Here is a 23577-nt window from a genome sequence, read left to right on the forward strand (position 1 = left end):
TTTCTTCTGTGCTGTTCAAAAGTTGTCGTTGAAAAAAGAAAGATGCAGTGCGTAGCTGTTTAACTTCAAGATGGACTCCAAAATTCTTGCAAGGCGGAATGAAGAGAGTGCAAAAAGAATGAAGGAAAGAGGCAGCCTAGTCGAGGGCTCCTGAATAAATTCGAAACACCTCGCGTTCTTTTACGTTTAATGTCATAAAACAGCACGTGGGTGTTTGCAATTTTATCGCTGGTAATGCTTCACCAGAAAGCTCACTGTCGGTCGACAGCTGTGGGGCTTCTGCTACAGACAAGGGTCTTACAGATGCGTAGGAAGAAGTTCAACGTCTTGTAATGCGCGCAAAAGCAAGACGGCTAAACGCAAAACTCCTAAAACGCCTGCAGCGATGCGAGACTAGTGTAGTACACGTGGCGAAGAAGGTCACATGGCGCTTAACATGCATTGCCCTCTCGACACGATGACGCACCACCCCTGATCACACGGGCTGCTAAAAGACACAAGTGGTGAGGGGACCTAAGCGCTCACTACTGATAAGAAAAGCTAAAGATAGTGAAATATCCTCAGGAATCTGATGCTGCAAGGACAATTTGAGAGACGGCCCGGAATAAGGTGCATATTTCCTGCATTCCATTTCTTTCTTATACATGACGTCGAGGACGTGACCAACAGTCAGTTTTTTAAAGGGTATCTTCTTCTAAATTACCACGTCAAAAAAGTTTCCATAGAACTATTGCTTTATAACATCACTTAATCAATTACATGTGGTGAGGTCAATTATAGATAAAAAATTAGCATAGTTTATGCAAGCGGCTGATTAACCCTGATCACAGAAGAGAGCTGAACATTTTTTTTATTTCAAACGAAAAGTGAATAGGGAAGGTGCAGAAGAAGTGGTTTGAACACAGCTCGACAGCGTTATATCGCCCCAAAAGGCAACAGTAACAGATTGCGTAATTCATGTTACAAGACTAAGAGCAGGCTATCGATTTCAAAAGCTACAAATACTGCATACAAGACTAAAAATTTCAAAGTTTTAAAGTTACAAAAGTTACAAAGTGAAAACTAAAAGAAGAGTAATAATTTAGAGGAAAAAATATGTTCTTTTTCTAAAAATGAAGATCGAATAAATTACACTTTCACAACAGTCATACACATGCTATGCAAAATGGTTATCTAAAGGGAAAAACTAATAACTACAACAAAGTGAAAAATGTTCGACACTGATTATTTCCATTACCACCACAAGTGTAGACTGTGACAAAGGAATATCTGAGAAATGCGGCTGTTTTTAAGCCATTCCACATACATGGTCTGTTCTGAAAGTAGTAGGACTGGTTTTTTCCTCGGCGAACGGGCGGACGAGAGGTGGTCTGCGCATGCAGGATCGTTGAAGGGGGATATTGGGTATGCTGGGGAAAATCGGCAGTCGGCTCTCGGCCGTTAAAAAGAGGAGGTCACTTGTACTGTGAACCCCTGTCGAAACGTCTCGTCACGCAGAATCGTCGAGCGTTTACTGCATCAGCGATACGCGATCAAATTTTGAGTAAATCTTGGTAAAACGGCCAAAGAGACTCACAACATGATGAAGGAGGCCTACGGTGACGCTTCCATGGGTAGATCAGGTGTTTTTGATAGGCACAAGCTTTTCCGAGAAGGTAAGGAAAGAGTGGAGGAAGACGACCGCTTCAGACGCCCTTCGACCAGCAAGACCAACGAAAATGTGTAGCGAGGGAAACATTTACTTAACAGTGATCTATCAGAATGATTGCTGATGACTTGAGCATTCCTGAAACCCAAGTTTTTGGGATCGTGACAGAAAACTTACCCATGAGGAAAGCGTGCGCGAAGTTGGTGCCGGGAGTGTTGTCAGAGGAGGAAAAGGCCAACCGGTAGGATCTTCGTCATCTGAATGAGGACCCCGATTTTTTGTCCTGCACAAGGCGGCAACGCTGTCTCAGCCCCCCTATAACCTCGACTTGGCCCTGCCAGACTTTTTTCTATTCCCGAGAATGAAATCGACGCTCGAGGGGAAACATCACGGATCGGTAGAGCTGGTTCAACAGGCCGTGACGAGGGAGCTAAACAGCATTCCGGTCCAGGCGTTCCTGGAGGCGTACGAAAATTGTAAAACTCATTAGCAGCAGTGAGTAGGTGCGGAAGGGTGCTACCTTGAAAAATTGTAATCGTTTGTACTATTCTCTTGAATAAATTTTGTTTAAAAAAATGAGTCCTACTACTTTCAGAACAGACCATGTATACGCCTTCCGAGTGGACGTAGGTAAGAATTTGTAGTAACGTTTGCGCGACTCTTTGTTGGTTGTTTGTTGGTCAGTATATTCGCGAAAAAGGGATGTTCCGGATACCTGGTGACAATAGGAGTAGACGCTGCCTGTGCACTCTATGTTTGCGTGGCTTAGAATTAAGTCAATTTTTTCCTTAATTGCTCGCTTGCATCATCTACTTCACTTGTTCTGTATATCACTAGCTTTTAGTACATTGTTCTTGAGTAAAAGTGGTTGAGTGTGATCCAAGTATGTAACATGTTCTACTGCTCGTATTGGATTCTTTCGCACTAGAACCAAGTTATGTACATTATTTAATGTCGGGTTCCTCCTATATGTGAGCAATAATCAAGCTGCGAATGGATTAGAGAATTTTACAGAAGTTTTTTACGCCAGTTGAAAACGAGTGAAGGCTCCTATTTACTATATGATATGATTTCTTGGACTTGTGCGGAAAAAATCTCGACCTGTTCGTTCCAAGCCATGTTATCGAAAGAATATTCTCAAAAAAACATCAAAAAGCCTTTTTTAAAAGGTAATTATATGATTTCACAGAGGCCAGAAGTGCAAAGGATTGTTTGTATCCAGAAATTCACCTTGTAGTGGATTCTGCTTACGCCGTGAACTTCAACTACGACAAACGAAGAATTACACTTTACTTGGCTGTGATGGTGAATGCAGTAAGTACGGCAACGAATTAAACATTTCCATTGAAATTTTGGATATAAAAAAGGGTGTTATTTATTGGACCATTGTTTTCTAATATTAATTGTTCCTAGTGAGTAGCGGTTCACAACACAATAAAGCTAACTTGTAAAGAATAGGCGCTTGATTCAAAAGGAACATCGCATTCTAGAATTCTCAGGAATCTTTCACTACCTTGGCTTTCGTACACCTCCCTGTACTAATAGCCGCTGTGAAAGGAAGTAACTATTTATTGATGGCTCTCTCTGAAACGATGCTGGAATTGTAAGGTTATTGCTATAGTAGGGCGAGCTTTCATTGTTCATGTAGTGCTTACCAAGAACCACTGTGGTGAGTAGGAGATGTGAAATGATAGTTGAAATCAAGCTTGATTTCCTGATCGGTTACCTAAAAATTTTCACATTTCATCAACAGGCAAACCTACGATACAAGAGTATCCAAAATCCACGAGTACAGCTCAGAATAGTGGCAATCACAATCTCCAAAACCGTGAGTAGGGTACTTTTACTCAAAAGCAATCAAAGGGTTAAGTTCCAGATTTCCAAAGTTAATGCGAAAGCCGTGCACAAAGCTCGAACTAGACGCCTAATGTCTGCATTAACATCAAGCTGATTACGATGGGGCACAAAATGGGTAGCTTCTTGCCCTGATGCCTTTGTCTACTTGGCCACTGCCACTGCCGCCAACAGCACGCATTCTAAAGCATGGTCACCCCACGGACCATTGGCCCAGGGACCACTGCGAACCAAGCATAGCATGAAGTTACATTTCCGCACTACGAGCTTAGAGCCTGGCACGTGGATTATTGAGGGCTGCATGAGAAAAGACGTTGCGCTCGCCTAATCGACTTAAAACCACCTGAAGAGGGGAAGCTTGAATGAATGAATACAAGGGGGCCTGACTTACGCATCTTCTTTTTATGTGGTGCTGGTGGTGGTGAAAAGCCTTTATTTAATAAATGAGGTGAGGCTCTTTAAAATGTCCCGCAATGGGTGGACTCCTTGTTCTGGGACGCCATTGGTCGAAGCCGCCAGCTTAGCCGTCTAGACCAAACCCTTTTGGGCCTGAAGGTCCGAGCAGCGAAGCAGGGCCGCCTCCCATTCTTCTCTGGTAGGGTAGGGGTGACAGTAGACAGCTGAGTTGCGCTGGCAAGCCCAAACCTTGTATTAGGTGTCAGCCACCTCCCCACAGTGTTTGAACCTGCCAGTGAACGAGGAATCTTAGTGTTTTAGTACTGCCGGGCACAGCGTTCGTTTACGTCCCTTTTTAGGGGCTGCGTACAGGCGATGCCTGTCCTTATAATAAGATGTGATATTTTTGAAGGAGAGTAAGGAGCCACCTTCAGGTTCCAGGTTCTCAGGAGCCAATTGGAACGTCCGGTGAATTAGTGCTCGGGCTACCGCGTCTGCAGCTTCGTTTCCCGCTAGGCCTTGATGGCCCGTCATCCAAACTATGCGGCGGGTAGTAGGATCGGTACCACGGCTGCAGTTCCTTAGTATTCGTTCAGCTAGTGGAGTTACCCAGCCAGCCTCACAAACGCAATATGCCGAACCCGGGTCTGTTATGATGTGTTTGTATTTTGAACCAGAAGCAGTTAGGGCGATGGCAACCACTTCAACTTGCGTTGTCTTCAAAGCGCGCGAGTTTGAAGTACCCTGACTCCTCAATGGTGGTCCAATGATCTGTCATCTGAATCTGTCTGAACCATAGCCTTTCCCGCTCACCTTTCGAGTATGTTATAATAAATGAGCCTAACGTTCTGCACCGGGAATGTTTGCACAGCCTGATAACTACTACTTGAGCGCTTGGGAACGTCTGAGAGAAAAACAAAAAAAAAAAGGATTGAGCGTCAAGTCCAGCACATAAAAAACACTGTTCTCAATGGCACGAAAATCACCACAAGCGTCTAAGGGAGATGAGGGGAATGTCCGGCTGAGAAAATCGGCTAATCATGAATCCGCCTCAGAGTTCGAGAGCAGCTGTGGAGACCACATGCGTTTCGTGCTCAAAGAACATAACCAGGCGCAGGTCGGTTAAAGCATGAAAGTCTCGAAGTTTTGCACAGAAAGGCCCTAAGAGCGGCTCTTGGGGTCCACATGCTCTCCTAAATTTGCAGTTCGCTATGAGTCTCTATCGAAACCTCTTAGCCTTGTCGCTTCGCAGAGGATATTAGGGCTACTTGGCCGCCTCAAAGAGACGGTAGCCGGGCGAGCCCTTCTAAAGCACGTTTAAAAGAGACCCAAGTATCCATTGTACATGGCTCTTAATACCCTTAGTTCGCTGGGTCTTAACGTTCGAGGTCGGAGGAAGAGGTTGGAAACACCTTGGTCATTTGCGAACCTCGACTGGTCGTTGACAATTCTTCCTCTTCGTGCTAAGCGGAGTTCTCGTTTGGCGGCAACAGGCTCGCTAGTATTGAAACACACACATTGCGTCTGAATACACTCCTCACCTTCAAAGTTTACTGATTGCTCTGTGGACAAGGCCAGAGGAGCTAGTGCTGCTGCTTTTCACATTCCCTCTCTGAAGTGTACCTGGTCTGTTCGCTTTACTGAAGTCGTGTCCTCCACAATGGCCGAAAGCGTTGCCATTCAGACGGCTCTCAAGAAGCTGGGATCTTGTACGGCTCAACCTGTTATCCTTTCGGAATCAAAATCTGCGCTGCAAAGGCTAGTGCGTGGTCTCACTACTGATGCTTTGTGTCTCTCAACGCTCTCTACGCTTTTTGCATAATCTGAGCAGCATAGGCTACTATATACACTTCCAATGAGTTCCCTCGCAGATAAGTGCCGTAGGCAACGAGATGGCGGAAAGTCTCCCATGTAGGGCGCTGTCTCGGAGCCCATCGAGAAAAGTTACTCAAGATTGCAAGAGTGTCCTCAGTGATACATTGTTGAGTATCTTCACTTTTTTGTGGGGCTCACCCAACAAACCATGTGTGGCCAAGGGTCTCCTAAGATCCCAAGCAACTTTACTGTATTGCAAACGCACGGGCTCTGCTCATACTCCTGCCGTGGATGTATAAGACCGGCCTGGCGTCGTTGTCTTCACAGTTCAGCGTGTAGTGTGTGCAAGGATATAGGACATTACTTAATGTGCTGTACTCTTTACAACGCGGAAAGGTGTTTGTTATTCGGTTTTCCCAAGAAGGCCGGACTGCCTCCCCTCTCTCTTCAGGACATTGTTTTCGCATGCTGGAAACAATTCAGCAGAAGTAAGGCTTGACGTCTTCTTTTAAAGTACTAACTGATCACGGACCTAGTCTCCACATTGTTACAGCAGGAGTGACTATTATTACTGTGCTTTTGACTTGGGTGCCTGATTATGGGATTTAGTTATTGTAGGTGCCGCTACGGTGGAGCATTAGCCGGCTGTAACCGCAAGGCTAACCCTACCTGTAGCCTACAGCATCTCAACGCAACTCAACTCTAGGGCAAATATTGCCAAATGATGATACCACCACATATGAACCGTCCCAGAAAGTGTGATGAATTTTGTGCAAGTAATTTCATCCTGCCATCTACTGTTTTTGTGCGTATGGTACCTTTATTAGCACTCAAACACCAGGTGTGATAGTCGCAGCTTCCATGAGAGATAGTCGAAGTACATAACTCTAGTGGTTGCTTTCGTTTCGCAGGAAGAGTCATACCTAGTTTTTCCAGGAAGCAACAAAAACCAGATACTGGATTTGGAAACACTACAAAAGTTCAACGACTTCTACAAAGGCAAACGAGAGTTCGAAGAATCGGACCTGACATTTCTGATAACTGGGTATGTGGAACAAAGTTATACTCGGAAGAATTTAGTCATTGTTCCTTTACAAATCTATGACAACTATATATAGAAGAGAGCAGAATTCGTATATTGTTGTGAAAAGGCAACAGAGTTTAAATTTAATTTTGGCGCCAACACAAAGAAAAAAAAGATTTTAATTTTGTTGAGATTTCTGCCGATGGCAACGTAACCAGATTAGCTATTGCGAATTGTGGTATTCTTTGACAAAATCGCCATATAATAAACATTAAACAACAGCGAAATCGAGTTTATGTATTCGTTAGTCATCGCCTCTTTTACTCTCGCTTTCTTTGTAGTTATACAACACAGAAATACTTGAAAAATTAATGAGATACGAAATACATGTTTTATCTGCAACACAATGTGCCGCGTTATAATCGTGTGTCAGAAAATTTGAGTGGTATTGAATTATTAGACGGACCGGTAGTGCTGAGCTGCTTGACATGATAATTTTATAACACATTTTTTTTTCACAACTTAACTTAGTGAAATGTTGCAGACAAACGGGAGTGAAAAAGTATAGAGATTCGGAAAAGCGGAAACTGAGAGCGCGAAAATTTACGTCGTTCTTGATTTTATCTCTTTAAGAAATGGTTTTCATTGCAGAAAGCTTGTACTAGAGCCTTTCAAATTTTATTTTTGATGTTCTCCCTTCTTTATTTAAAGGTGCATGTCGTTTTCTGTATAGTGTTCTCCCACGTGTGGTGACTACCAATTCTTAGTTGAACGCGTTTTAATTCTTTGGCGGTGTTTTTTTAAAATATTAGATTTTAGATTACATTTCACCTGTTCTCGTACTCCTCCCTTAAACTAAGTTTTCTCTTCTGGTTTTATTTTGTGTAATTTCGAGGAACAAATACGAATTTTCTGGAATAATATTCCACTACTTTCTTATTTGCCTCTCCCTTACTTTAAAAATAAATGTAATTTGTACTCTACCCTGTTGGCACAAAAGTGTCGGAGTAAGGGGTTGTGTCCGCCTCAGAAAGAAAAAACAGTCCACAGTCATCATTAGATGCAACATTAGGCAAACAATTACTAACACTAGTACGAGCAGATATCTGCAATTGATAGAAAGCACGTAATTTGAAATTAACTATATAATATATTACGCGTTTCAGAAAGTGCTGAATGAAGGGGCGTACTTCTGCATAATATTTTGAGCCCGCACTATTCAATCAATCATCATTTATGTGCTCAAATAACGTAGCTCATAGAGCATGTGCGCATAAGATTGAATGTATTTTTCCCTTTCAGCCGAGACATGGTTTTTTATGAAGGCGCCACCCTTCAGACGTGGGTCGGAGGTATGATTTTACTGAACAGCTACTCATTCATGCTCTAATACCTCGCTGATGAAGGTAGCTCGAGATGACTTGCTAGACAGAAATTTTGTTTGCGGTAAACTCGCTTTGGCTACGCAGTGTGTGTTAAGCAATTTTTTCCTGGAAGATGGCACAGACATACATTTTTTATTTATTTATAGAGAGGTAATATTCCCCGTACAAATCAATGCGCACATTCAGCAGTGAAACGCACATGGGAACTCTCATTGGCGACCTCTTTCACTGGCTGAGAGCTTACTGTTGCATATCGCTCCGTTGTGCTTGACTGCCTCTACGTACTGCTTGATTGCCTCTGGCCTTATAGTTTTCTAGTTGCTGCCAGCGCCGTTTCTCCATGTAATATTGTCACTTAAATCCCGTTATATTTCATTTAGAGTGAAGTGTTCTACACCGAGGATATTCTATAGCTGTAGCGTTGTAATTTGTTGTAGCATGCTGCACAATGTTTCATATAGTAGTACTTCGACTGCAGTGCGTGGGTTAGTGCGTGGGTTTGCCCTGCGCCCAAACAGTTAACATTAGCTTACACGAGGAAAGGTTCAGGTAGACATTGTGTGTTGAAAGATATGGCAATCAATATGCCATGCAGCGTTTTATAAAGTATTGGCGTTTGAATTTTCACAACTTTCAAAGTGCATGAAGTGAAAATTAAGAACTTGACTACGCGGGAAGATCAGTTTTCGTCCAGTCTTCGCTTCTTGTTGCCTTTGCATACGCTTTGATATTTTAAGAAGATTCTCAAAGTGCTCTCATGGAGGATATTAGGAGCCATGAGGTAGAAACAACGAGCCAATGTCAATCTTGACCTAACAACAACCACCTTTCCGTCAGCACTATGGGCTTAGAGCGCGAAAATAAAGTAAAAACTCTTGTTAGCGCAGTCCTAAGTGGCAGATAGAATTTCTTTACTGGTCAGCTTGTTTTTAATAATACTAATTTTTTTACAGGCTATGCCTTTATTGGTGGAATGTGCCAGGAATACAGAGTCGGAATGTGCGAAGACCGTGCCACTAGTTATTACGGCGTCTATGTACTCTCACATGAAATAGGACATTCGTAAGTAAACAAAAATATATTATCGTTATACGGCATAAACACTGCACAATTAAGCAACCGTGAAAGGAGAAAGTGTTCGCCTGCTTCTATTTCGATTTATAATGTCTGATCATTTGAAGGCCCTCTGAAAGCGAAAATGGCACCCGCCTTCTGTCGATAGCCAATAGAAGAAACTGCGCTTACAACCACCGTGGCGGGCAGCAGCATGCCACCGCGGATATAACGACCGTACATCTGTTAATCTCAGATATATTTACCCTTTGTATGCCACCTCAGATATAACGAATGTTCGTGTGTTAACTTCGGATATACAAAACCTATGTATGCCACCTCGAATATAAGAAACTCTTTGTGTTACCTGGGTTACAACGAATCTATGTATGCCATTTGAGATATAACTAAACTTAGCATGTCATCCTCATATTTAACACACATTATGCTACTAGCACATTCAGTCGATTCATCGAGGATGGTGTCACTCTTTTGAGTGTACTGAATAAATTTATAACCGAATTTTGCATGCTGTTATATAGCAGTGTGCACGTGTTTCTCAGCATGACCGCCGGTTCATAGACCGTCAGTGAGTAGACCCTGAGCATCTCCATGTTAAGCGTAAAAAGAAACCTTCGTCCGAGTTATTCAATCTAACAATGTCAAGGAAAATGTTTGAATGTGGGAAACATCTGATTCATAGTTCATGGTAGGCAAGATAAGACGCATGCAACGGCGGTCATTTTTGGCCACCGGTGAAAAACGCAGCGCACGTAAAAACTTCTTACGCGATCCAGTCTGAGGCTGCTAGTGTTTCTTGCTGTAAAACCTAACTGAATTTTTCTACTGGCAGTGTTCGTATCTTGCGCGAAGTGCTTAGTATCGACCACGCATAAAGAGCATATCTTTTCCCGTAATACGAGCATTATTTTCCAGAATGAAATCTAATATCATGTATGAAAATATTACAGATACAGGAGCTCTCAGTTGCTGTAACTTTTTTTAATCCCCACAGATTAGGGTGCGCTCACGATGGATCGCCGCCCGAGTCATATACACCAGGCCACATAGGGTCAGAGCAATGTCATTGGAGCGAAGGCTACATCATGAGCTACGAGATGAAAGACAGCAGGCAGTATCAGTTTTCATCGTGTTGTCAGAGGGAAATCAGGAACCTCATCAGGTAATTAAAATTTCGGCCTACCGTAATATTATGTTGAAAATTTTATTTAACTGTGCAACAAGCAGTGTCGTAGCCGATCAATACTTTCGGCACGTATCCTAAGCGAAATACTCTGCAAACCACATTTCAGCGTTGCAAAATATCTACTGATCTGCGCATTGTTTAGATATCTATCCCCTGCTTATTATTAACTATAAAAAGCAAATTTAGGACGTATTTTGTAGGTAACACAACTGTTAAAATAAAATGACAATGTGAGCTTGCGTAGATAAAATAATGAAATGGCAGGCCTTCACAAAAGATTAGGCAAATTTCAGCACGGTAGTTAGCTACATTTCTGCACATTCGTACATCATTTTCTTTCAGCCGGGACAAGTTGAGGTGCTTGAGTGATCGGAAGAGGAAAAGCATAAAAAGGAAGGGCTTTCCAGGACGGCATACGTCGGGAGATAACTACTGCAAGAGAGTTTATTACAACGAACCTGGAGTTTACTATGATAGGGTAAAACATGCTTTTCCTATTCTCACTCTCTTGAAACACACGTACCTCTGCACAGGGGCGCAATTAAATTCAAAACACTGCCTTTTTAATTCTTTTTTTAGAATTACGGAGTCCAAAACTGCAAAGTTCGCTGCCAAGCGCAGCGATACCATTATACGATCGGTGTGGTCGACGGAGTGCCTTGTGACTACGAAAGGAAGGGAAAACAGGTATGTTTTGAAACATGGACTTGCTGTTTCTTTTATCGTTTGTTACTAATATTCACGATAGATAACCTTGGAGAAGAGATCACAGAAATCAGTGATAAAGCAAATGCTTTCAGGCGTACCTCAGTAACTCAGTGCAGTTGTAACTGCACGAGAATTGGAGTATTTTATGCAGCAACAGCAGAGAAATCGTCTAGCCATATTTTCGCTACCCACTGTTCCCTCACTGAAGCTATGAGGATATACAGGTATAAGCACTTTTTGCTACCAGAGTTCACAGGTGTGTTGCTCAGGTATTTGTTGCTGGGCATGCTCTGTTACGAATTTTATTCTTGTGATGCTACTATTCCCGAACGCCCCACTAGAAGCGCAAGGAGAAAACTAGCGCTTACCATGAGTCCTTCGCTGAAAAAGAGATCAGACACCTCATATGTGAGTGTGCTGCTCGATGTATCGAATTCCACACAGGCTTTTGTCACATATTCATTGATCTCAAAATATCTCAAATCATATTTTTTTTAAAGAAGCCCCGTTTAAGAATTTTGAAACAATACAAATTTTTATAGTCAACCTTGTTTTATATTCTTAAAAAAGCATGTGGCTGATTGATTACGGCTACCTATTGGTCCGCAGAAATTTGTAGCCCAGTCTTTAAATTCTAAATATGTCCAAAGCATCAGGAAGCCAGTTGTTACATCATTGAAGAGTCAGAAGGAGTTATGCTAAATTTTTTTGGCAGCATTCGAAAGATTCCTTACGGACTGAACAGGCTTACCCGGGCAGCATACGTCGGGAGATTGCTACTACAAGATAGTTTATTATGTATTTCAGCATAGTTTGAAAGCTCAGTATTCTGTAAAATCGGGCTTTCTGTGATATGAAGGCAGTGCCCTTCAGTATAAATCAACTATTTCTCCTGAGTGCCCCTTAAATGTGCCACCTATAATTTGCGTTAAGACAGCTCATTGTCTTTTTCTCAGTTTAAGCTCAGCCCTTTAAGTTAGCCACCCTATTTCTGCCTCCTACTATAGCACCAGCAATCCTGCAATGCAACCTTGCATATTGTCTAAAGGTTAACCAGCGTATTCGAGACCATAATAACCAAAATACAGATAGAAAAGGGTGCAGTTGAATAGAAATAGAATGACTGATTCGAGTACAAAGCGATGATTGCTCTGCCTTGACTGGTGTAATCTGTAGTAAAATCACATGTCGGTTGGACATGAGTGAGCATAATACTCATTAATTAGTAGAAGAGTTTTCTGAATGGCCACTTAAAAAGGACACATTTACATCACTAATCCAGTTGCGTCAAAATTTCTTAATATCGAGAGCCCCCGTGTACATACAGCGTTCACACATTCGAGTACACATTGTATACAGTCAGCATATGAATTAATAAATCAATCAATCAATCAATCATTTTTTATTCAAGACAATAATACAAAACTATTGTCTTGGGGGACGTGACAAAAGGCGGAAAAGTGCCTGACGAGGTCACGCCACCCTGTGGCAAGCAGCGGTTTGACACTCATGCAGAGTTTACAACAGAGGTTACATGCAGAGAAATGTAGATGAAACTGTATCCCCCAACCCCATTATTATATTTTTTTTACAGTGCAAGAATATGTACAGGAACGGAGTACAAGAATAAGTGCAGCAACTTCTACTAGCAATACATGTTTACAAAACACTTCCAAACATAAAATACATGTAAACTATTGAACTTGAAGCACATGAAACATAAAATTAAAAACAAGAAGAAAAACATGAAAACATAACACACTTGTCTTCCGTTAAGAATAATCCCTTCAGTGTTTTCTTAAACCTCCTTAATGAAAGATTTTCGGTTAATAGGTCATGAATGACGGGATAGTTGTTTAATAAATCTGCTATCTGACAGCTTAATCTTTGATGTCCATAGTTTGTTCGAGCTCGAGGCTTGACTATGATGCTCATTCTTAAATCGTACACACTTCTTTTTTCCTGGTATTTTGTTTCAAAGGTAGATTTATCCAACCGGTATTGCGGTAAACTTCCAGGCTTAGTCTGTATTTGTAGAACTGAGGCATTTGGAGCATTCCATGCGATCTATAGTAGGGCGCACAACTAGAGGACAGTTCTAAGTTACTGATAGCGCGTATTGCTCTTTTTTGTATTGATAGTAGGGAATCTAAATTTGTTTTCGTTGTGGTTTGCCACACAAGAGAGCAATAGCTAAAACGTGAATGTATAAGGGAGTAGTACACCAGTCGTTTGTTAGAAGCTGGCAGGTAACACCTCAGTCTGTTTAAGATGCCTAACGCACGAGAGAGATCAGTTCTAAGTGTGTGGATGTGAGCATTCCATAAGAGATTTTCGTGGAATGTCACACCTAGAAATCTGGTAGTAGAAGACTGTTGTATGTCCAGGTCATTAAATTTTAAACATGGAATTGTATACATTTCAGTACCTTTGGAGCGAAAGAGTACATACTTTTTTTGTTTATCCGACATCCTTTGCATGACCAGGGTGCATATGAAAGAGTGTGATAAATTAATATTTCAAAGTACACATAGACTAGAGTCTTTCCACGAAAATATTCAAAAATATTTATGGTGCTTAAAGAGAAGGAGACGAAAACTTTGAGAGGAGATGATGCCATACTGACAGCAGGCATTCGCATATTTTGACTGGCATTATTTCGAGATACAACTTAAAGGCTATAGGTGCCTTTCTTTAGTTGCTTGTTCTTTTCTCTATAACGATGACAAAAATAGGATACATGAACCACCAAGTGATAGTCCAGTAAGGCCGGCATAACATTTACAACTGATTTATTCAACCATAGTGTTTCCGTTTCCGTTTCATGAGCCGAGTGGTGCTTCTGGCGCATAAATACTGTTTAGGTAACGTTGCGCTTGAAAAAGTTATAGCCAATTATTATTGCAGCTCTTGAAGCAGGATGCTTAACATTCACTTGCAAGCGAATGAGTCACTGAGCGGCGCGTCGCGGCGAAAATTTTCAATTTGCAGAACCTCGCCACTCAGGGCTGCGGAGACTCAAAAGTGTTTGCGCCACGGCGGCAGTGTTGGTTAGCGTTCTCGCTTGCGCGTGAAACATGCTTTAAGCATTGAACTTAATTAAATCTGTTTATTAGCCAACATTTTTTTTTCACGCACCCCGCAGGCTAAAACCTCCATACGCGTCAAAGCCATTGTTTTTGTGTTGAAACCGAAACAGCATCAACACGAAATTCTATTATAAATAGCACAAAGTTCGCTGGCGATACCACTAGAGCACCCGTCTACGCCAAAACACGCAAGTGAAACTTCGGTGTACATACTCTTTGGATTTGCTGTTGCGATGGCCACGGTCTGTAACACATAGAGCGGCCTAATTAATGGCGTAGACGGGCAAACGATACAATTAGTTATCTAAATTAGTGTGCATAGAAAAGTGATGTTCGGTGCTATGGGAAGGGAAACGAGTATAGGAGAAGAAGCGACGAATTTGAAAAAAGTGACTGAATATACACAAACTTAGGGCAAGTTGGGACCGCAAATACGAACCAGTACATCGAAATATGTATTATAACAGGAACCATCTGTAATGGTTTTCGGCATTGATATCAGAACATGAATAGCAGCTTACAGCTCAAGAGAAAATTATATAACAGTGATTTGGTACGCACTCAGCTTTGTGACTAAAGCATGCCGGGTAACGAAAAGATGGAATACTTAAGTGAGGACTGCGCGCTGAGGTACAAAAAATTGCTAGGGTTAGCCGAATCCACCTTTTTTGATATAACATTATTTTTACGCAACTATTCGGTATTGTAAGGTTTGGTTATGATCATAGTGATAAGAACGGTCGATTCTTCCTACGCATAGCATATTCATTTAAAGATTGACCTGTGCTGGCACACACTGGCTAAAAATGCCATAGAAAACAATGGGGTATGTTTTTTTAAATTAAATTACTGACACTTGGAAGCGTCCCGACGAGGGATCTGGATGAGAATGATTGATGGAGGTGGCACTAAGTGTAAGTGAATATCGGAGGCCTCGGTCCTTCCGTGCGCGTAAGTTGGCTGAAGATGCGTAAGTCGGCTGAAGATGATATGTCTACAGTACTTCAAACAGAAAAAAAATATGCGTCAATTAGGTAGCAAGTATTGATTATCAGTTGCTTGTGCGCAACCATAGATCTTGGAATAAAAGCTGTGAAACTTTTACAAGTACGAGAGAAAGGATGGGGTTCTGCAGATGCGCTCTTTGGGCACTGCAGTGCTAATGGTGCAAGAGGAAGCGATCTTCTTTACAGTTTCCATCCGATAATTCACCCATTAAATTTTTTATTACCCATGGATGTTCGTTCTTATTCACTTAATTCTTCTTCGGGACGTATTTCGGCTTTTATAGGAACATTGAAATTCATACCCACTCTAACATTTACGAGCCATTTCTCTGCAAAATTAGCCTAAATGTATATCTTGTCGCTAATTTTTAGTAATGAAGATGGTGTCTCTTTCGAGCACCCACTATTGAGGGTGAAATAATAACTTCATGAACAACGAATAATTTTTCGGACTATGTCGCAGTTTTCGAAGGAGTGAGACCATAATCGGTTAATAATATCGAAGAAGAAACTGTAGGCAGCAGGAATGTGCTTAACATTCGGAGTTCTTTAAAGTGAATTGGTTGAATAAATGTCTAATGTCAAACAACTCCTATATTTCACTTACATCCGACCAGTTCTTGATATGCCTGCCCTGTATGGGACCCCAGTTTGCTTATTTATGTGATATGCTCGAGCGCGTCAAAATTAATGCTGCGAGATTTGTGTAATAATTTCAGCTTCTCAAATAGTGTCACGTCTCTTAAAAACCACCTTGGCTGGGGATTTTTAGCTAACCGTAGGAAACATTTGAGATTGCAAATCATGAATCGCATCTATTTTGGAAAGCTGAGAATTGACAAAGACCGGTATGTGCTTCAACCTCACTTTTTTTCTTGACGAGTTGATCATCAGTGGAATTTCCGAGAGATTAAATGTCGCACAGATGTTTACAAAACGTCGTTCTTTCCACAGACGATCAATGAGTGGAACAGGCTACCAGCCGGCGTCACTGAGTGCTGCACGGAAGGTCAATTCCGAGCATTTATATCTGATGTGTGACGTGGCGCGCAGTCGTCTTGCGCATGTCTTTTTCATTTCATCAGTGTCATTTTATTTGTGGGGCGTGGTTGTCTTCCTTCAGTGCATTCTATTAGTTGTGTGATTGTATTTCTGTTATCATGTGTACTTTCGGCCAAATGAGCAGAAGTTATTGTGTCCCCCCCCCCCCCTGCAATAATGCCCTTGGGCGCTGCAGGTATCTGTAACAAATAAATAAAAATGACTGAAGTTTACAACAATAAATGTGAACACTTCATGCTTTTAATATTGGGCACTATCTAAAAGCGCGTGGCAGGTAGAAAATATTTTGTTCGTTTATTGTTTATAACTACTACGGGTACTTCTCGAGAGTATTGAACAATGCTATAGTTACAAATTTTCACCTCACCAATACAACTTTGCCAACAGCCTTCCACCCTATGGTAACAATAACTGATGGTGTTGTCAGAGAGTGGTCACGGTGGTCTGGCAATCGGGAATGCCGGAAAAAATCTTAGGAAGAAAAAGTGTCTATTGCTTTGCATTGCATCCACAAACTCCATGACTGTGTGGTGGTGATAATAACAACTGTGGTCTTCGGCCGTCGAACGATGTGCCGGACGGTCTTGACCTTTCAAAATTTCAAGGGTACATCGAACCTTCGTGATACAGCGGGCAAATCAAGCACGACAGTCATGAACAGCGCATAATTGATACCTTAGCGGTGCAATCATGAGAGAAAAATCTGGTGGCATCTCAGGTAACGCAGTGTCAAAGCCGCGTGCCGACGACCTTGAATGTGAACAGATAATCATTACAGTGTTTTTATGCAGTAAAATATAAATAGTAGCGGTGGAAAAAATCCTAAAAATTAGTATAGATGCGATTTTAAGCGAAAATAATGCTCCTACAAACAAACAAATTATTTTCAGATTTCCTATGCAACGCCATCCCACAAATAGTCAGTGCCATCCACAAATGCAAAGCCTAGATGATAAAGTATTCCGCTTCTTTACGTTCGGTTATGGACTTTTGCGGAACGACTACTGCAGTGTGCTAGATTAAGCTTCCTTCTCTTTACAATTATGTCTTGATAGTAGGAAATGCTGTACTATCAAATTTTAATATGAAGGCACAACCGATGAGCCTCTGTTTATCCTACTATAACCGGTCCTTCTCGATTCCTAATGGTCTGTTCAAGGGATTAACACAAACATTCACAAGTTTTATCGCCTTTGCATGCAACCTTTTTTGCTGAATGTGAACTGAAAAAGAAGTGCGTCATCATTGTGCATCGTCCTCCCCAGCGAAGAATACAAAAGGTGAATGTTAACGCACCGTAGCCCCATTCTGGCGATGAAGGCGGAATTAAGGATTCGCAATGCCCGACCAAGTTCTGCAGGAACGCGCCGTTCCAGCTTCCATCTAAACAGAGATTTATGTTCATTCTCAGGTTACACAGAAATACTGAAGAAAAACTGACTTCGGTTCACATTGCTTGTTATACTATTTTGACAAGCCAACAATAAGAATCTATTATATATAGTTTGTTTGCAATTATTTGCCTGATCAAGCCATCTCCGATGCTATTTTTTCTTGAGCGGTAAGAAATATTGTAATTCTGGCGTTGAGCGCAACCTATATTTCGAAAGGTCTATGCGCTTTTAGAACGCAGCTCTTTGGTGCCAGTTTCTGCGTTTCGCGCCATAGCCGTCACCGTTGTCCGCTGTAGCCAGCAGCTGGCACCTTAGTCGTGCTTTCAGCAGCGAAAGCAATGCAGCGGAAGCTTGTAAAACAGAGGGAACACGCATAACTGCTCTCTTGGAACAGTGCACACCTCAACCGTGAAGTCACAGATGAGCGCTGCATGCGTTGGAATTGACAACGTCGTTCCAGAAACGCGGCGCTGAAGCCATAGGCGGTAGGCGCTGGCGTTGGCAATGTTTTACACTCTGATCATTTTAAGGAAAAGAAGTGCGCATAACTGGCTCCCTGGGCCATTGGACACCTAAACCGCGCTTATAGGTAGGAGGGGTGATGCGAGAGAGATGTGGGGTGCAGGTATTGAAAACTTTGTGCCAGAAACGCGGTGGTGTCGGTGTTCCTTGTGCTCATTGGCGTTGACGTTGACAACCTTTTACACTCCGAGCATTATAAGGAAAGCAAGTGCGCATAACTTGCTCCCTGGGTGAATGGACGCCTGAATCGCGCTTATGGGTACGTTGAGTGATGAGAGACATGTGGGCTAGCCGTATGCGTTAGCGCTGACAATGGTGAGAGAACTCTGACGATCGAGCATTTACTGACACCTGCCAGGGTAGCAAAGTTCGCTCGTAACGCCTCCCACGGCTCTGACACCCTCGCGAAATACTTGCATATACCTCGCGTTTGAGAACCAGACCTTGGTGCAGCAAATCGAGCTGATATGCATGTGTTTCTCCGACGACAAAGCTTCCTTCACGACAATCAGGAACTCTTAGAGGAGCGTTCCTTGGAGGAGAAATATCTGTTAAAAATAACAAGTTGTCTGTTATTGTACATACATGTCTTGCTCGAATTTTTTGCCTAACTCTATCGAAAGGCTGAAACAGCCGATGAGCGGGGCTCAACTTTCGTATTCCGAAGTAACATAATCGTCGGCAATTTCTTTTTCTTTAAATTTCCGACCTTTTTTGACGAAGTTAGGAGAGCTTTTTTTGCAACGAAGTTTCGCCTTTCTTCTCTGGCACCGCACGGCAAATCATAAAACTTTTAATTCGCGGAACAAAAATGCGGAAGAAACGGTAATAACAAATTCACCCTTTATTTACCTTGATATCAAACTAGAACGTGAACAGTTTTTACGAACTCTGATAAAGTGAAGCAACTTTGGTCCCTGTGCAATGCAAAACAACTGTTTTTAACAACTTGGTCTTTTCCAGCTGTAACAATTCCGTCAAAAATGCCTGTTTTTGCTTAAACAATAATTGTGTTCTCAGAATAAAGATGGAGAACGCTTATCCCAATTTCAGGCAAAAAGGTGCATCGTGAAGGAAGGAAGGAAGGAAGGAAGGAAGGAAGGGAAAACTTTATTTACACTAATGGTTTTTCCTGCGGTTTGGGGGCATCTTCAGAGACGTCTTGGTTCTACCCCCAGGAGCCTTCTCTGTCGATGTCGTCCGCCTCTAATCAGTGGTCGGTTGCCCTCAGTCCAGGGCTCCGCTGGCCACTGCCGCCCGTTGAGCTCGCTCTACCAGACCTTGTTGGTCTTCGCAGCGGTCGCTGGACAGCAGAGTCTCCCACTGCTCCGCACTCGGGTTTTGTATTTTGGGGACCACGACTATGTTTTGGCAGGCCCATGTGATGTGGTATAGTGTAGGTTTTTCGTCGCACCAGGGACATTTGTTCGTGTATATCGTAGGGTGCATTTTGTTTAGTATATGTAGGTTTGGGAAAGAGCCTGTTTGTAATTGTCTCCAAGTGACAGCTTCCTCTCTGCTGAGAGGTTTGTGCGGCGGGGGATATCGCATTCTTCTGCCTCTATAGTTTTGTAGTATGGCCGAGTATTCTCTGGGTGCTGGCGCGAGTTCCGCGGTCTCGTCGGAAGCTCGGAAAGTAATGTATCCTCGAGCTATCCTGTCGGCCTCTCGGTTCCCTGCCACCCCCGTGTGCCCCGGTACCCACACAATTTTGTGTTGGATCTTGTCGTTTTGTTCTTCCCGGTTTTTAATTCTGTCACTCGCTGCGAGGAGTATACGGAGCGCGTGACGACCTATCCTGCCATTCATGTAATTTCGGCAGGCTGTTTGAGAGTCCGTAAGTATTGTTAGTGACCGCCCGGTTCTATAGCCCTCCGCCACCGCTAGAGCAACGGCTACTTCCTCAGACTCTGCAGCTGTGCAGCCTCGGAGAGACGCGCTGGCCATTTCGCGTAAAGACGAATCGACCACCGCCGCTACAGCGATTTTGGTATCTCCTCCTCTCCAAGACGCGTCTGTATACACGGTCGTGGCTTGAGGAGCGTATGTTTTCTCGATGAATTCGGCCCTCGCTTCTCTTCTGCCTCGATGGAGGTTGGGATCCATGTATTTTGCTATTGGCGCTACCTTGAGGGTCTTGCGAAGCTCGTCGGGGATCGTTGCCGTCCTCGACATTTCTCGCATCTGCTCACGGTATCCGAACCTCTGCAGGAGCGCTCTTCCTGTCGTTGTTTGCAACAGCCTGAGTTTTTCCGACTCAAGCTGCGCCTCTCGTAGCTCCTCAAAGGTGTTGTGTAATCCCAGGGCCATGAGTTTTTCTGTAGACGTGTTGCGTGGTAGTCGGAGCGCTGTCTTATACGCTTTGCGTAGCAGGGCATCCGCTTGTTGTATTTCATTTTTGTTGAGGCACTGGTAGGGTAGGCTGTACGTGATTCGACTAACTACTAGGCTTCTGACTAGTTTTAGTGTGTCTTCTTCACACATGCCATGTCGCCTGTTGGTGATGCGGGTGATCATGCGTGCGACTTGTAGCGTTGTTGCTTTCAGTAGGGTAAAAGTGTGAGTACTGCGCTGGTTGGATTGAACCCATATGCCCAAAATTCTTATTGTTGTCTTTTCAGGTATGGGCGTCCCTTCTATGTAGACGTTGAGTTTTAGGTCCTCGTTAGTTGGGACGGTCCGGTTTTGCTTGCCTCTCCAGACTCTCAGCAGTTCCGATTTCTCGGTCGAGCATGAGAGTCCTCTTTCTGCGAGGTATTGCTCTACACAAGAGGCCGCTTGCTGTAGCCTTTCTTCCTTCTCTCCGAGACAGCCCGTGTTTGTCCAGACTGTTATATCGTCAGCATACATTGCATACCTGGTGCCTTCGATGTTCTCTAGTTTTCGAGCTAGGCCTATCACAGCTATGTTGAAGAGTAGGGGTATTCGATAACGTCAGCCACGAAGCGATCCTTACGGGCCTAGACAACCTGGATTGCGGACGCACAATCCACGGCTTCGTCAAAGCCCTCCTGTCCGATAGAACTGCCACCATCGGCATAGGAGACCTGCGATCGGAAAAAATTCGCTCTCCAAATAAAGGAACACCCCAAGGGTCAGTTATCTCACCCCTACTCTTCAACATAGCTGTGCATCGTGAAAAATTTCTTCGTGCTCCTTTAACATAAAATCTGCTAAAGAACATTCATTCCTTTCCTGAAGTTCCGCCTTTAAGCTTCGGAAGAATTTTGAAGCCAATATAGAGCAAGCCTCTCCTACATTCAGGATTGACACCGCAGATATAAGACAGTCTTTAAGCGAGACACAGAGGGCTAAAGATAGGAATACGCTGTCTGCCTTTATCCATATTACGCCTATGCTATCGTTGACTATGCGGCGCCAAACTTCCACTGGCGAATCTCAGGCTCTCAAATGCCATGAAAAGCGTATACTTTTATCCCTACCACTTATCCTTTCCTCTCTGTTTTTTACAGCTATGTATGCTGGGTGACTGCGTCCAAAACAAGTGGGAGAAGTAATCATGGTCCTTGAATAAACTCGGTGCTCAACGCCAATTTCAAGGCATCACGGATGCCTGAGTGAGGCGTTTTCTGCTAATAAACATCATCGTGAGTGAAACCTGCAAGATAAATCACCTTCCTTGTTTTTATTTTCTGGTGTTCTGTTTTGTTAATGCTTAATATCTTCCTCGATCTTTTTTCTGGCCACTTCTCACGCAGCCACCATTGTCAATACGAGTGTTTTAGTCTATCGCTTGGGTCTTATACAGGTAATTGCGCATAATACTGCTAGAAATTTATAAAGGTGCGCTTTTTGAGTTAGCACAGGGCTATCTTTGGTATGGCAGAATCCGCAGTGGTTTATATCAGAAACGCTCGGAAGTTCTAACAGGTCATATACCTGATATCAAATACTTACCATTTTAACTATTATTGCTGCTCTTTTCAGTATTTGAGAGCCTTGTATTTCTGCCTGGGCGATGTGCCTATCCGATCCGCTTTATGATGCGCACAGGGGGGTGTGCACAGGTGTAGGTGCCTACGGGCTCTTGTTGCGGTTTTTTGCTGTTTGCTTTTCCGACGCCGACGCTGTGGCGCCGCGAGTGCCTCACCCGCTAACGCCCGAGGACTTTAAAAGGGGGCGCTCGTGAGTCCGCTCGTCGGTGGAGGCGCTGCCGCCGCGATCTCCCGGGTCTCCGTGCCGCCGCACCGCATCCTCGAAACCACAAGCTGCTCTGGACGGACGTCGCCTTCGGGGGCCGCACTGACTGCGTGTTTGTGGATGGACTGCAGCCGCGCTTCCCGGTTGACTGTATGTTTGTTCCCCTTCTGAACTTTTATCGATTGTAGCTAATTGGCATCTCACTTGCGTTCTGACCTGTGTAGAGATATTGAATGTATAACCTAATTCAGTGTATTTACTGCTATGTGTTTTCCGCAACTGTTTTGTAGAATGTACATTACGTGTCTGTGAAAGCGGCCGCATTCTTAATCGAACTATAAACGTTGTTTTGTTGTTGTTCCCTCTTAACACGCCTCGGTCTCATTCACTACGTTTGCTTACCGGCTACGCCGGGCGTCAAACGGCCACCCCCTCATTGTCAGCATTCGGTGATGACGTCGCGTAGTCACCGAACCCGTGACAGCGAGTTATTGACTCTTCAGCACAAGTTGATACTCTGCAGTTGTAAGTGTGCAAATGTGTGCAGCTTGATGCAGCTGACACAGCCTGTAACTAAGAACACAGATTACACGACAGCAAGTATTGGAGGTGACAGAAAAAATTTATTGTTACGCATGGTAAGAACCTGAACCGATAGATATCCCACTAGCCTTTCTTTACCACATTGCAGAAAAAAATGACGGAAAGGAAGGAGAAATTCCAGAAAGAGAACGCGATAACATAATGGGGCAGACTTAGAGAATAATATCAGAGACGTAGTTTTCTATAATTGTGTATCTTGCAGACTGTACCCGCCCACGCTATTTTATTTTATTATTGCACAATGCACAATGCAAAACGAAAAACACTTTCCCAGTGAACATGCACTGCTGAATTTGTGATAACTAACATACAGTCAGTGAGTTTTAGTTACTAATCTCATAGAGGTGCACTGCTATCGAGATATTAAAGACCAAGGAAGGGAAGTCCTTAACTTGTGCCAGTTAAGCCTAGCGTGCTAAGAAGAGCGGATCATAACAGCACATCTCACTGTCAACGTAGCAGATACCCTTTATTCATGAGGTCGTTTGCACTTCTTGAGGGCTGTAGAAGCAACGATATTCAGGGAAGCTACAGCAAGTAATTTTCTTGAGTCATGATCTTCTTTTAAGTAGCTGTTCTTTGTCAAACGGTCGATGGCTAAATAAATATTAATCTTTCTGCAGTCATGCGCTTATTTATTTATTGACCT

At 43.1% G+C, this 23577-nt stretch overlaps 1 protein-coding gene across 3 annotated transcripts in view; it reads left to right on the forward strand.

Annotated features, from left to right (window-relative positions):
• LOC149328788 (venom metalloproteinase antarease-like TtrivMP_A) overlaps positions 1-21966 on the forward strand; it is a 105750-nt gene extending 83784 nt beyond the window's left edge. For 2 of the 3 annotated variants that reach the window (XM_089561829.1, XM_089561827.1), the window contains exons 6-14: positions 2838-2962; positions 3402-3476; positions 6625-6758; positions 8040-8089; positions 9076-9184; positions 10191-10358; positions 10725-10860; positions 10962-11069; positions 21638-21966. In XM_089561829.1, coding sequence (XP_089417955.1) covers positions 2838-2962; positions 3402-3476; positions 6625-6758; positions 8040-8089; positions 9076-9184; positions 10191-10358; positions 10725-10860; positions 10962-11069; positions 21638-21682 — 950 coding nt within the window. In that variant the 3' untranslated portion in view covers positions 21683-21966. The remainder of the gene's footprint in view (positions 1-2837; positions 2963-3401; positions 3477-6624; positions 6759-8039; positions 8090-9075; positions 9185-10190; positions 10359-10724; positions 10861-10961; positions 11070-21637) is intronic. The other variant, XM_089561830.1, reaches the window with a different exon arrangement.
• The last annotated feature ends 1611 nt before the right edge of the window (positions 21967-23577 follow it).

Source organism: Amblyomma mixtum, chromosome 9 (assembly GCF_055824585.1).
Source record: "Amblyomma mixtum isolate Tamu chromosome 9, ASM5582458v1, whole genome shotgun sequence".
Classification (NCBI taxonomy): Eukaryota; Metazoa; Arthropoda; class Arachnida; order Ixodida; family Ixodidae; genus Amblyomma; species Amblyomma mixtum.